The sequence below is a fragment of the Staurois parvus genome, unplaced genomic scaffold (assembly GCF_062004578.1).
Source record: "Staurois parvus isolate SC_StPar_1 unplaced genomic scaffold, SC_StPar_1.0 ptg000019l, whole genome shotgun sequence".
NCBI lineage: Eukaryota > Metazoa > Chordata > Amphibia > Anura > Ranidae > Staurois > Staurois parvus.
This window is the reverse complement of record NW_028317815.1, coordinates 20,628,134-20,643,528: the sequence shown is the minus strand read 5'-3', so window position 1 is coordinate 20,643,528 and position 15,395 is coordinate 20,628,134. Positions and strand designations below refer to the sequence as shown.

Sequence of the window (15,395 nt, the reverse complement as noted above, 5' to 3'; positions counted from 1 at the left end):
GAAAATCTATCAGCTGAGACCCTAAAATGCTGGGCACTGGTATGGGGTATGGTAGTGACCAGGATATTGGTATGATGTATGGTGGTGATCAGGATGCTGGAATAGCATATAGGGTGATCAGAATGTGGATATGGCGGCGATCAGGATGCAGGTATGGCAGTGATCAGGGAGCTGGTATGGTGTATGGCAGTGATCAGGGAGCTGGTATGGCATCTGGCGGTGATCATGACTCTGGTATGGGGTATGGCGATAATCAGGACATTGGTATGGTGTATGGCAGTATTATTGGGAGTACTGGTGACATTGGGACAGATGACAGGTGCAGGCTGCATTGTTTATTATTACAACAATAACAGCCTGCTGTACGCTCACAGACTGCAGCATCAGTTCTTTCTGCTCTCACAGTCGATCTGTGTGAGAGCAGAGAGAACCGATCTTTACTTTCGGCTTGGCATGTTTACAATGTGATTGCTGTGATTGGACACAGCAGTCACATGGTAAATCACCATGTGATCACCTGGACACAGCAGTAATGTGATCTGCTGTTTCCAGAGGACACACGGATCGCCAGGCTCCTGGGGGTGCACTCCGTGAGCTGCACAGGAGCCGCCGATGCGGGCTGAAGTACAGGTACCTTAACCCACACTGGCACTGCTTCCCGTCCGCTGTTTATAGGCTGTGGGTGGATGGGAAGCAGCTAAAATAAAAGTTAAGTACACATCTTTTTTTATACAGGATAGGTAGGAGGGACGTTTTTAACAATGGATATAGTTAGCCTTTACTAACACTTAAGTGATTTAACAAAAGAAACATAATCTAGTTGGGACTTTCTAGTTTAAGTCTGTAAGTTATCAAGATGCCAATAATATATTTAGTATTAAAACAACCATTGGAAATATATACAGCATCCCCCAGGCTTGCCTTGCACTCGTTATGCTCACTGTTGTATGGCATGTGAATGCTTTGATTTGGAGTGGAGATTGCCACCACTGACTTTGAAGGCTAATTTCCATTATATAAAATGTACAGCTTTCTGTATTTGCCAGCATTTTTGTGTACATAGAACAACTGATTTTTTCCAATTCATGACGTTGGCATAAAAGGCTAACACTTGTACATTTGATCTATACTGTGCTGTAGTAAGACTACTATACTAATATTCCTGCAATGTGGAGTATTTCAATAGGAAGGCCTAATACCAATGTAAGGAAGATGTGCTTTGAATTAAATACAGTTTATAGAACAACTATTTTATCTTTGTGTGCACATTTGTGAGTTAAGGTATGCACTGGCTTCTTATATCTCTCAAAGAATCAAGTAGCAAAATCTCCCACTAGAGATATCAGCTCAGCCCTCCACAAACACCCCACCCCCCACCCCAACACATTCTCTGGTATGTAAAATACATCAAGAATATTCCAGAAAGGAAAATCAAATTAGTGTGTGGTTTAACCCATAAGCATCCTAAAACTTATCAGTATATAATTTGTGGTATATTTTAGTGTATCTAAGCTCAAAAGAAAAAATTGTCAGATATTTCAGCTTTTCAATTCTTATGTGCTGGATGCATTAGTTTTCATAAACGCAGTAAGTCTGTTTTTTTTATCAGCTGTGAGTTTGGTTTTTATGTTAGTCAAATCCATCTAAACCTGATTGTGCATCTAACACTACCCTCTCTCCAGGTTAACAATGCGGTTGTCCAAAGGTGTCTTCATTGCTTCCGTGGAGTGAAGACATCCTAAGACAGGAAATGTGTTGCCAACCGAATTACCAAGTGAAAATAAAGAAAAAAACCTAAAAAAGAGAAAACTAAAGCAGATACTGCATTTAAAGTAAGTGCTAGAGGGTGCAGAAAGCCAGATATTGACAGTCACCAGCTCTCTAAAGCCTGAAGGCTGAGAGCCGAGTGATCAGCGGTATTTGATTGCTCGATTCTCGGTCTTGAGCCAGCGGGGGACAGATGCAGCATCATACCAATGCTGCATCCACCTAGGTGAGTATAATTTTTTTTTTTTTATGAAAACCAAAAGTCTCTTTTAAGGCTTGGTAAGCTACAATATACAGTCTTCTTATCTCTGCTCTGCTCTACACACGCTGACAGGTAGGAAGTGCTACGTGTGTGTGTGTGTGATGTGAAGGGAACAGAGAAGAAACTAGTAGGGGGAGCAGAGGAGACACTGTGGGGGGGGGGGGGGCAGAAGACCGGAGACATTGTGGGAGGGGGGAAACAGGAGACATTGTGGGGGGGGGCAGAGGAGAAACTTTAGTAAGGTGGAAACAGGAGACACTGTGGGAGGGAGGGCAGAGGAGACACTGTGGGAGGGGGGAAACCAGGGACGCTGTGGGAGGGGGGGGGGGCAGAGGAGACACTGTGTGAGGGGGTGACACAGGAGACACTGGATGGGGGGGGCAGAGGAAACACTGTGGGAGGGAGGCAGAGGAGACACTGTTGGAGGGGGGACAGAGGAAACTACATTGGGGGGGGATTCTGATGAGAAAAGGAGTTAGGGCACTGCTTTGGGGAATGGGGAGGCAGAGGACACTGCTATGGGGCAGGGTGGAGGACATCACACAGTGGGGGGGGGGGTTTGATGTGAATGGGGTCAGAGAACACTGGTTTGGGGGCTACAGGACCCTACCGTGGGGGCCAGGGAGACTACAGTGGGGGTTGATGTGAAGGGGGTAGAGGACACAGCAATGGGGGGTACAGAACACTACTGTGGGAGGAGAGGAGCAGAGGACACTACAGTGTGTTGGGGGAGGGTGATGTGAAGAGGGTACATGACATTGCATTGGGGGTGCAGGTCACTGCAGTTGAGGTTGATGTAATGGGGGCACAACACTACAGTGGGTGGTGATTTAATTTTTTTTTTAAAGGGTACCGCCTAGTGACACCCCCCATCCCACCCTGGGGATCTTTGCTTTGTTGTCCAGGTAGATGTCAACCTCTGAAAGGTTGTCTTCCCCTGCTTTAAATTCCAGACATTTTTTTAATGTTTTGGTTAGATTGTGAAGTGTCCCTGACAAACTTCCCCTTATTTCATATACAGTACCTGACTTGCTGGATCAGGCACAAGCAGCAATAAAAAGACATTTTAGTAAAGTGGATAAGGGAAGAACCAACTCTGTGAGTTTGTGGTCTGTATGCTATATGTGAATAAAGACACTCATGAAAGATGGCAGTCTGAATACCCAACCATCTCACAATTATTCAGAATAATTGTGGAATAAATGTTCTTGCTTCATAGTTATCTAATTTATAATTCATAGTAACTAGGCAGATACTCCTACTCTCCTTTATCTTGGGAAGCAATGTCTATCTACTGGCCACATCCATCTTGACCATCTGATTTTCTTCTTTAGATTAATCAGCATGGCATGTCTTCACAGGCCACATACATCCAATAAACATACAATCATTTCTCAATCTGAACATTTTCAGGCACATCTGTAGATGATCTTCCTACAGTATATGTATGGATACCTCAACTTCTTATACAAAGCCCACATACCCATTCCTGGTTGCAATATGAAATCATTCTAAAGACGGTCATTTAAACTTAGGTCCTTGATTATGGTTCTAAATTAATAAATGAACAGCAAAAGATTGTGTTTTAAAGAAATCTTTGAGAACAGAAATATGGGAACTGCCACTGCTGATCCTTTAAATGTGTAAATGTGTAGTCCTAGGGGCCTTCATCATCCTCTTGACATTTACCTTGTGTCACAGACTTAAAACAAGCATTATGGGAGTTTAGACTTCCTGAGTGCATTCTTGTTCATGGTCAGAGACTCCCAGGTAAAACCAGGATCAGGATGTCTGTCCCAAGGCCTGCAGCCTGAAAACAATAGTCCACAGTGGCAACTCTCTTATTTCTGTCCTCACAGCTTCACTGTAAAGTATCAAAGATAACAGCATCATGAAACAATTTTGTTTTATGTTACCTGAATTCCAATGTCAGTGATCCCAAGGCATTCTGATATGGAAAGTTCTTTTATTTTACTTTGAACTGCAAGGGCTGTCAGTCCCTAGATGGAAGTACAGTAGTTATATTAATTTCTGTAACAGATGCAGAATATAAATTAAGACCTGATGTCTGTTTTCTATACATTGTCGTTATAGCTAACAATGTATACAAATACATATACAAGTCCCAAAGCTTCTCTCTGGCTGGTATTGCAGAATCCTTGCAAACGTGCAAAGTTACAAAAAAGAAAAGAATAGCATGGTATGCCATACATCTCCAGTTTTTAGCCAAATTTGAGTAAGGAGATATGGCTTCAATAAAGTATCGAGTGACATAACGCACTTCCCTGTAGTTTACATATGCCTTTGTCAGGGAACCCCACAAATCAGGAACTGTACTTTATGTTCTTAGTGCACTATAATGCAGAGTGAGTAATGAGTGATCTGGCCTCCAGATGTGAATGCCATTTTTATATCGGCTCATACATGCAGTTTACCTCTGGAAAAGAAGCATAATAAATATATGTGTGGAATATGTAGTCTGTTGCTCAAATCATCTTTATTATTATCTCAAGTATTATTTATTTTCTAAAACACCAGACTGTCTTGAATAGGTGAGGGTAAAACTGAAAATTAATTAAGGTCCCTTTCACACAGCAGGTCCGCTCAGTTCTGCCTATTGACCGACCCAATCAGATGGCTCATTCACCCCTATGGACAGGCACCTGTAAACGGACTTGTCCACAATACAAGTAGCTGGCAAATCAGAAAGCTTCTTAATAGATATCTTTATTGGTTACATAAATGCAGGATCCATAAACTGACGTGTTTCGGCTTTACAAAGCCTTATTCATAGTATGAAAACAGACTTGTGTTTGTTTACACCCACCTACCTCCGGGTCTGATCTGGTCCGCTAAGGTGGATCGGGTCGAAGTCCAGTGTAAATGAAGCAGGGTGGGCTCTGCTTGGCTCTTCTCCATCGAAGCAATCGATTGCACCAGCAACAGGAATGCTGCACACTGAGATGCAAAATAATCTTCCTATATTTAAAATAGCCAGCAGGAACAAGTTCTATTCTAACATGTTTTATGCTAGGCACAGCACTTTCTCAAAGAAACTTTATTTTAAAGAGCACTCTGACTAGCGCAAAGCAGGTCAAAATGAGACTTGTTCCTGCTGGCTATTTTAATAAAGGAAGAAAATTATTTTGTTTCTCAACGTGCAACATTCCTGTTGCTGGTAAAATTGATATTGGCAAAGTTGCCAAAATACGATTTCCTGAGATTTCAACAGAATCCAGTGCTATGCAATGCTGGATCACGTTAAACCTCAACGAGTTTCAAGGATCTTCAGGAAGTGCACTTCCTGAAGATGATCTTTCATCAAAACGCGTCGAGGTTTGATGACGCAACTTCCACTGATGTCACTTACGGCATATGGAACGCAGGCCGCTCCAAGGAGTGCTTACACACAAACAAATAAGGTTGAGTAAACCAGGTGCCAGGCAGAGGCACTATATTTGTGAGTGTTTTTCTATATACTTATTCTACAATAAAATATATTACGTTTTACACTATGGGGTTCCCTTCCTGTTTTTTTTGTGATATATCTACTCCAAGACTACGGGGACCTGGAGATAATCAACTTCATTGGGAAATGCCCCACAAGCGATGTAGACCACTCTAGAAATAGATGGTCATCTGCTGAGGGTGAGTTTTAGTCCATGTGGGGCACCTCTGAGTACTGTGGAGCACTTTAAATTAGCTGAATAAGTGAAGCGCCATAATCAAGTTGGAACACAAGCACGGGCACATATTTCACCATTTAGGACTTTAATTAATGGCAAATATGCTGTGAACTACTGTGATGGTGTAATGCTTGATTTATAGATGTTTTGAATTGTTTGAAAATACATATAGGATATGCACATATGATATGTATAATCTAGATGCGCTGTCCAAATATATACAGTATATATATGCTGCAATGTGCAGTATTAAAAAAAAACTCACGGTTTATAAACTGGAATTTGGGTTGAAAAGGTCTATAACAAAGAATTATTTCTTGCAGAAATTCTACATCTAATGCTTTCTTGTAGCCTTTTTAATTACTAATGTATCAACTTCAAATATAGCTTCCTGTTGTGATACTATATATCAAATGTGAATTGTAAATAAAGGTTTCCCAAAAATAATATACTGTATAGTTCTCCTTTTTCCTATGGGTAACATTGGTGAAGACAACAGAATCAATGTTCAATTTACTTCCGACAGAATATCCAGATGGTCGAAAACATCTGAACTTTAAATCTCTAACAGTTTGTTATAAAAATAAAGGCAATAAAAACTAGCACGGAAGAATTACCGATCCCCAGTTGTAGTGAGCAAAAAGAAAACTAGATTAACTTCAACTCAAGTGGACTCAAGGGTGGATCTGTTTCTAAGGGGCCAAAGACTGCAGAAGCAATCAAACACTGACAATTATTTTCCCTAAACGTTGCTGTAGAGGTCAGCATGGACATGCAGCCCACATAAGAGGATTTCAAGCGCTGAAAATCCATCATCTAACAGTCTGTACTTGATGTTAAAATATTGTTTCATATGTTGGCAGTACGAGTGTATTCATGCATTGGAGGAGTACTAGTGTGCTTGCCTGGAGTTCAGAATTTGCAAAGAACAGAGGTACAAAGATAGAATTTGTAATTCCTAGATTGTAAGCTCTAATGAGCAGGGCCCTCTGTTTCCTCTTGTACCAAATTGTATTGTAATTGTAATGTCTATCTTAATTTTGTAAAACGCTGCACAAACTGTTGGTGCTATATACAGTGGGGCAAAAAAGTATTTAGTCAGCCACCAATTGTGCAAGTTCTCACACTTAAAAAGATGAGAGAGGCCTGTAATTGGCATCATAGGTAGACCTCAACTATGAGAGACAAAATGAGAAAAAAAATCCAGACAATCACATTGGCTGATTTGGAAAGAATTTATTTGCAAATTATGGTGGAAAATAAGTATTTGGTCACCTACAAACAAGCAAGATTTCTGGCTCTCACAGACCTGTACCTTCTTCTTTAAGAGGCTCCTCTGTCCTGCTGTCAGGGCTCCAGGGTATGACCAGAGGTATGTGAACTGACGCAGGGAAACGCAGGCTTCAGATAAGTTATAGACAATATAATTTATTAAAGACTAACAATACAAACATAAACGCAGTGCAATACTAAAACATAACACAGTGCAAATGAACCAAACCAAACCACCCACAGATAACAGTACATACAATGCAAGCGTTGTCAGGCAGGCCGGGTCAATAACAATCGGGCAGGTAGGTACAGGGGGTCAGGCAGAGAATGGTCGGGGTCACAAGCCAGGGATAAAACAGGAGAAGTCAGCAGAGGTCCGGATCAGGCAGGGTCAGCAACGAATCAGACAGGGGCAGGAACAGGGATGCAGGAACAAGATACAGGGCCCAGGAAAAACACACACCAAGGCAGAGACTGCAGGTCTGGCCATCCCTTAAATACACCTGCATAATCAACTTCAGGTGTTTGGCTGGCTGCAGGGTTGAGTCTCTGATTGCTGGGAGCACCCGCTGGCCAGCCCTGGTACTGCAGCCCACAAGGCAGGTGAGTCCCACCATTACTGGCAAGTCCATTCCTGACACCTGCACTCATTACCTGTATCAATGGCACCTGTTTGAACTTCTTATCAGTATAAAAGACACCTGTCCACAACCTCAAACAGTCACACTCCAAACTCCAATATGGTGAAGACCAAAGAGCTGTTGAAGGACACCAGAAACAAAATTGTAGACCTGCACCAGGCTGGGAAGATTGAATCTGCAATAGGTAAGCAGCTTGGTGTGAACAAATCAACTGTGGGAGCAATAATTAGAAAATGGAAGACATACAAGACCACTGATAATCTCCCTCAATCTGGGGATCCACGCAAGATCTCACCCCGTGGGGGTCAAAATGATCACAAGAACGGTGAGCAAAAATCCCAGGACCACACGGGGGGACCTAGTGATTGACCTGCAGAGAACTGGGACCAACGTAACAAAGGCTACCATCAGTAACACACTACGCCGCCAGGGACTCAGATCCTGCAGTGCCAGACGTGTCCCCCTGCTTAAGCCAGTACATGTCCGGGCCCGTCTGAAGTTTGCTAGAGAGCATTTGGATGATCCAGAAGAGGATTGGGAGAATGTCATATGGTCAGATGAAACCAAAATAGAACTGTTTGGTAGAAACACAACTCGTCGTGTTTGGAGGAGAGAGAATGCTGAGTTGCATCCAAAGAACACCATACCTACTGTGAAGCACGGGGGTGGCAACATCATGCTTTGGGGCTGTTTCCCCGCAAAGGGACCAGGACAACTGATCCCTGTACAGGACAGAATGAATGGGGCCATGTATCGTGAGATTTTGAGTGCAAACCTCCTTCCATCAGCAAGGGCATTGAAGATGAAACGTGGCTGGGTCTTCCAACATGACAATGATCCCAAACATACCGCCCGGGCAACGAAGGAATGGCTTCGTAAGAAGCATTTCAAGGTCCTGGAGTGGCCTAGCCAGTCTCCAGATCTCACCCCTATAGAAAACCTTTGGAGGGAATTGAAAGTCCATGTTGCCCAGCGACAGCCCCAAAACATCACTGTTCTAGAGGAGATCTGCATGGAGGAATGGGCCAACATACCAGCAACAGTGTGTGCCAACCTTGTGAAGACATACAGGAAACATTTGACCTCTGTCATTGCCAACAAAGGATATATAACAAAGTATTGAGATGAACTTTTGATATTGACCAAATACTTATTTTCCACCATAATTTGCAAATAAATTTTTTCCAAATCAGCCAATGTGATTGTCTGGATTTTTTTTCTCATTTTGTCTCTCATAGTTGAGGTCTACCTATGATGCCAATTACAGGCCTCTCTCATCTTTTTAAGTGGGAGAACTTGCACAATTGGTGGCTGACTAAATACTTTTTTGCCCCACTGTAAATCCTGTATAATAATTCTGTCCAGTCACTTTTGCGTTGCATACACCCCTGCCACTGAGCACAGCCAAGTGAATGACACCACTTTACTTTTTATTACAGGTACTTATATAGCGCCATCAATTTACGCAGCGCTTTACATATATATTGTACATTCACATCAGTCCCTAACCCTCAACGGGCGTACAATCTAAGGTCCCTAATTTACATTCATACACATACTAAGGCTCTGTTCCTGTGTGCTGTTTTGAGAAGAGTGTGTCTCTTCCCTGCAATCAGCTCTCAGAGCTCTCTTCACTGAGCTCTGCAGTATATAATTTCAGCTCTCCACCCCATTTTTTCTGAACTTTCAGACAAGCTTGATAAATTCAACACTTTGAATGGAGATAAAGAGAGAAGAGAATACTGCAGATAGACAGGCACACCTTAAGTAGGAGGATTTGTTTCAGCTCTGTGTATCACTTGAGGCCAGTCACTTCACTGGATATATGTAAGAGTTTACAACCACTTTAACATACAGTGTAGTGTATAGTGTGTGGTGGTCTGAAGTATAGCAATTTTTGGCTTTGATGGGCTTTGTCAGGCAAGTTTCTCTTCCAGTCCTAACCAACCCACCCAACAGAAAGCCCCTCTCTAGTCAAATACTGGTTGACATCGCACCAAAGCCTTGGTAAACTCACTTACTACACTGACAAACGTGCATTGCTGAGCCACTTGCACTCACAACTCACCAGCAAAGCCCCACTGATCCGATATTTAAATCATTCAGCCTCCACAAAATTAAAGTAGTTGTAAATCTCAAGAAATATGAACAAAGCATATCCATCTATAGTGTACACTTGTGTCAGTTAAGAGCACTAAGTGCCATTTCTGTATGCTGTTTCATACCTCTGCTATTTGCATGAACCACTTCTGACAAGTTTTTCTGACACCAAGAGAAGGGGGACAGAGGAGGGATTTCCAGCACACAGCCTGTGATTGATGGCCACAGCTCTGTTCCTATGAGCTGTGTGAACTGGGGTGTGTCTCTTACCTCCAACTTTCAGAGCTCTTTTCACTGAGCTCTGCAGTGTGTAATTTCAGCTCTCTGCCCCCTGTTTTCTGAAAGCTCAGACAAGTTTTATAAATTCTAGACTTTGAATGGATGTAGAGAAGAAAAGACTCAGATAAACAGGTACAACTTATGTAGGAGGATTTGTTTAATCTCCGTGTATCACCTGAAGCTAGTCACTTTACCTATTATATGTAAGGGTTTACAACCACTTTAAGCTCATTACTGCACCATATGTAATTATTTTGTTGGACAGCTTGTTATGCAGTAAATGTAGGAAAAATATAATATAATTCAAATGACAATTACAATTGTAACTAAATGTATGAATCACATACACTTAGATGAATACAATATTTTGCACGATAGTGGTGCTTTATCACTTACTGCTGATGTTGTGTACATGTGTAGCACCCACTCAGGCAGCTAGGGGGAGCTCTAGCTTCAACTGTTAGTTAGAGGCTGAGTAGCAGCCTGGGTGCAATAGTCAGCAGGTCAAATTTTGGTCAGAGCTGAGAGGCTCTGCAGAGCAGCTCTCTGGGCTTTCCCCTGCTCAAGAACTTTGGAGAAAGATCTAGAAGCAGTGGGCAGAGGTGAAGAGTGGTTGGTCTGTAATCCTAAAGGATCCTGGCCTGTCCCCAACAGGAGGCTTAGCAAGGAGCTAGAACAGCCTTTAAGAGTAACTGAGCTTGCTCAGCAGCAGGAAAGTTGGAGCAACAGGAGAGTTGGAAGAGAGATCGGGTGGAAGATGAGGATGTGAGGCTGGAGAGCAGGAGCCTGGGAGGGGGCCCAGATGGGAGAGGGGCTCACCTCCAGGCAGGAGGACCCTGAAAGGTGGAAAGCTTGAGACTTCACCAGCCCCGAGATAGGACCACCTGTGTGGCAGGGAAGGAGCAGCCCAGAGAGACATACTTTGAGATTGCCATTGCTGACCTTCTTCTGATAAAAGCCTGATTATGATTACCACCTGATTTTAGTGAAGTCACTGACCCGCAACAAGTATACAGATCATGAATGTCAGAGTAAAGTCAGTGGCCACTATCTGCATACTTGTTCTGGGTTAGTGATTCAGTATTGAAGGTAAAGTGACAGCATGAAATCCAGTCAATTAGCTTTTGCAGGATCATAAGTCAGTAAGGGGACTTCTTAGGAAAGATTTCCTTAAAATTTAACACTTAACGCACAAGTTCAGCTTTTCACATAAAATTAAAAGGTGTACTAACACACAACATTCCCCCCTCCCCCCCCCCCCGGGGTCCTCACTGCATTTACCTCCATGGATGAATAGCTTTCACTGCCCATGCAGCCAGTGCAGTAGTCCTGAGATTTGAAAGCCATGGTCTTCTTTCCCTTCTTTCTTTAGGGATGCTGGGGCAGATCAGAGTGATTCTGATTGGTCAGCACTGGCATTTGACCGCTTTGACCGATCAGAATCATTGTGATCTTTCCTGGTTTCCCTAAGGAAAGAAGGGGAAGAAGACAACGACTTTCACATTCCTGGACCACTGCACCAGCTGTGTGGGCAGTGAAATCTAGTAGTAGTGTGTTAATTCACCTTCTAATTTTTTGTGAAAAGGCAAACTTATGCTTTAACCTTAAAAATCTCATTCTAATCTTAAAGTAAACCTCATCTTAACCCCTGAACCTAACAAAAATTGTAGCCCAATCCCTAACATTAATGCTAAGTTTGGACTTGCGTCTGTCGTGCCTCTGAAAAGCAGGATGCTTTTCAGAGGCGTTTGACAGGTGATGAGGAGGTGATAGGACATCCTCACTACCTGTTTTACCCCATAAATACTGCACCAATGTGCTGCAACCATGTCCATTGCACAAGGTTACAGGGTGTGTGCAGTTATAATGTTTGTCGATGATGCCAAGCAAACCATCATGATCGCAAAATGTAAACCAACCCCATTCACTGCCTATGCAGCTTGAGAGGGGGCATTTGGGGAGCAACAAAAACTCATCTCAATTGCAGATTTTTACGCCCCCCCCCCAGTCCAAACCCTTAGTTAACCACAAACATTTATACTTGAGTGTTCGCTAAAAGTATTGCCGATTCTGCATCGGGACTGTCATCAAAATCAAACAGTGCCCAATGCATTTTATTGTAAGTTCAAGGAAGGTTTGCTGATTAATTTTTTGTGCTTTAGAATTAAATTCGTTCAGTTCACATGTAACTTAATATTTCACTCTGTAAACAGTTTCCCTTAGTTCCACTCGCTCTCCCATCAAGTACAGTATATTAAACTGTAAGCTCAAATGACCTGGACCCACAAGGCTCCATGTATCATGTATTTTATACATAACCAGAATGGAAACATTCTTCTTCTTTGGGCTTTTGGTGAAAGCAGATATATTTAATAACAACCTTTGAAGAAGAAGACTGACTTAAATAAATGAAAACCAGAGCCTCTGGATGGAAATATAGAACCTAGGAAAAACAGCAAATTGTGCATTTTTTATACACACCATATTTAATCCGATGTTTCCATTTCCGTACTGTCTGTTCAACAAGTATCCCCTTCATGGAAGCAGCAGCACCCTAAATTACAATGTGGCTTCTGAAACTATCATTATGTGTCTTATTACTGCCAGTGTAAACTGTGTTGCCCATAGGTAGAATATCTGTTAAATTTAAAATCCTGATTTATGAAAAAAAAAAAAGGATTCAATCCCTCCAATCTTCAAGTTGTGATGTATGGTACATGCTTCAAACTGCTGCACTTTGCAAGCTGTGTTGTACATCGCAAAGAACTGACTGCTGCACTTTGGTTAGGAGTTTGTCATAAACAGCACTGCTTGAAACGTTTTGTTTTCTCAACACATTGCTGGTTGCGAAGCAGTCCTAAACTAACATTTTAACAAAGCTCTCCTTGTAAACTGAAGTTTTGGCATGGCAATTTTTACATTTTGGCTAATGTAAGCACATATGTGCCATACCTATGGGATCCCTGTGAAAGCTGGAAATCACTGCAGTAGGTACTGCACAGTGATCTCCATTAGCTTCTGGGACCCATGACAAGCAACTGCCTTGCTACATTGTGAGCACTCACTCTGCAAAGAGTTCTCTGATTGGACAAAGTGGTAAAGAGGGATGCTGATTTCACAATCTCCACCTCATCCAATAAAATATTAGTTTACATTACACTGAGAAAATGCACAGTTCTCTGAATGGCACTTGTGAGCAAACTCCTGCATTGAATAAGCAGCAAGGCAGTCGCTTGGCATGGGACCTGGAAGCTAAAGGCAATCATTGTAGTGCTGCACCTACTACAGTGATTCCTAGCTTCTGTGGGGATCCCACAAGTATGTCACATTCATACTTACATTGGTCCATGCTGGATGAATGGGACTATGTAAAAATGACCATATTTAAACTTCAGCTGTAAGGTAGGAACTGTAAAGTATAATAATATGGCACAGTTTTATAATTTTGTTTCTCCAAACAGTAGTAGTATTGTCCAGTCATAGATACCTGGTCTGTTAAGCTGGTCCCTGAAAGGTCAATGGAAGTAAGTGAGCTCATATTCCCAATTAGTTCAATGCCAGAATCCGTCACATTCTCACAATATTGAAGGCTTAGGAAATTTAAATTGTGACACCTACAACAGAAAGCATATATATAATCAGTACTTAAAATAATCTATATACAATTTGGAAAATATGTATTAGCCCAAATAGTTGTTTGATTAAAGAAAAATACAATAAACTGTGCATTAATATAACAATTAGACTCCATTCACACCTACTTACATCATGCAAACAAAATCTCGGGATGCACGATGTTCAAAATAGGTTCTGGAACGCTTTTGAGCCGCCTGTGTCCTGTGGTTTGTTTGCACGATTGTGGCGCGTTTGTCACGTGTAAAAATGCACCATGAACTAAGCAAAAAGGTCCATGTTTTTAAATCACTAACGACCTACTAAACGCCAAAGCCAAGGGCGACTACTCTGTCCTCCTTCTCCTGGACCTCTCTGCGGCCTTCGACACAGTTGACCACCCCCTCCTCCTTAATAAACTACTCTCCCTTGGCATCAGAGATACTGCTCTCTCCTGGTTCTCATCCTACCTATCCTGACGCTCCTTCAGTGTCACCTACAATGGTAGCACCTCCCCCTTTCTCCCCCTCTCTGTTGGGGTCCCCCAAGGCTCTGTCCTTGGACCCCTTCTCTTCTCCATCTACACCTCCTCCCTGGGCAAACTCATACACTCCCACGGCTTCAACTATCACCTCTACGCTGACAACACCCAAATCTACCTCTCCACCCCTCTCCTCACTCCCACTATCTCCGCCCGCATCACTCACCTCCTAAATGACATCTCAGACTGGATGTCGCTACATTTCCTCAAGCTCAACCTCTCCAAAACCGAGCTCCTTGTCTTTGCCCCTGCCAACACCCCCCACCCCATCCTATCCATCATCACCAAAAACTCCACTATCACTCCCGCCCCGCAAGCCAAAGTCCTTGGCGTCATTCTTGACTCGAACCTCTCCTTCCAACCGCATGTCAAATCACTCACAAACACATGCAGGCTCCATCTCCGCAACATTGCCAAGATACGTACCTTCCTCACCCTTGACACCACCAAACTTCTAGTACACTCCCTGATTATCTCACGCCTTGACTACTGTAATTCTCTTCTCACCGGCCTACCCAAGTGCAGGCTCTCCCCGCTCCAGACCATCCTGAACTCAGCGGCTAGACTCATCCACCTCACCACCCGCTCCACCTCTGCCACCCCCCTCTGCCTCTCCCTCCACTGGTTCCCGATTGCCCAACGCATCAAATTTAAACTCCTAACCCTGACCTACAAAGCCGTTCACAACACTGCCCCTGACTACCTCACCAACCTGATCCCCAAGTACCGCCCTACCCGTACCCTTCGCTCCTCACAGGACCTCCTTCTATCCTGCTCCCTGGTCTCCTCCTCCCATGCACGACTGCGGGACTTATCCAGGTCCTCCTCCATCCTCTGGAACTCACTGCCCCAATCCATCAGACTGTCGCCTTCCCTCTTCAGATTCAGGCGCTCCCTCAAAACCCATCTCTTCAGGGAAGCCTACCCCACCCTCACCTAATGGCCATTCTCCCTCTTTCGTCTCACCCCTCATTCCCCTCAGCCACTTCCTACTGTACCTTTACCCCCTCCCTCCTAGATTGTAAGCTCGAAAGAGTAGGGCCCTATTACCCCTCGTACGTTGTTTGTTATTGTTGTACTGTGCCATGTATTGTCCCCCCCTATTGTACAGCACTGAGCAAACCCTTTGGCGCTATATAAACTCGAAGTAATAATAATAATAATAATAATGTTTTCAGGTGCCTTTGAAATGAATGGCACCTGAACACGCATATGTGCATTTTCACATTTTCAAG

At 43.1% G+C, this 15,395-nt stretch overlaps 1 protein-coding gene across 1 annotated transcript in view; it reads right to left on the bottom strand.

Moving 5' to 3' along the window:
- FBXL13 (F-box and leucine rich repeat protein 13) overlaps positions 1 to 15,395 on the bottom strand; it is a 267,401-nt gene that overhangs the window by 10,001 nt on the left and 242,005 nt on the right. The window contains exons 17-18 of the mRNA XM_089685639.1: positions 13,495 to 13,621; positions 3,946 to 4,029 (exon numbers count right to left, since the gene is read on the bottom strand). Coding sequence (XP_089541765.1) covers positions 3,946 to 4,029; positions 13,495 to 13,621 — 211 coding nt within the window. The remainder of the gene's footprint in view (positions 1 to 3,945; positions 4,030 to 13,494; positions 13,622 to 15,395) is intronic.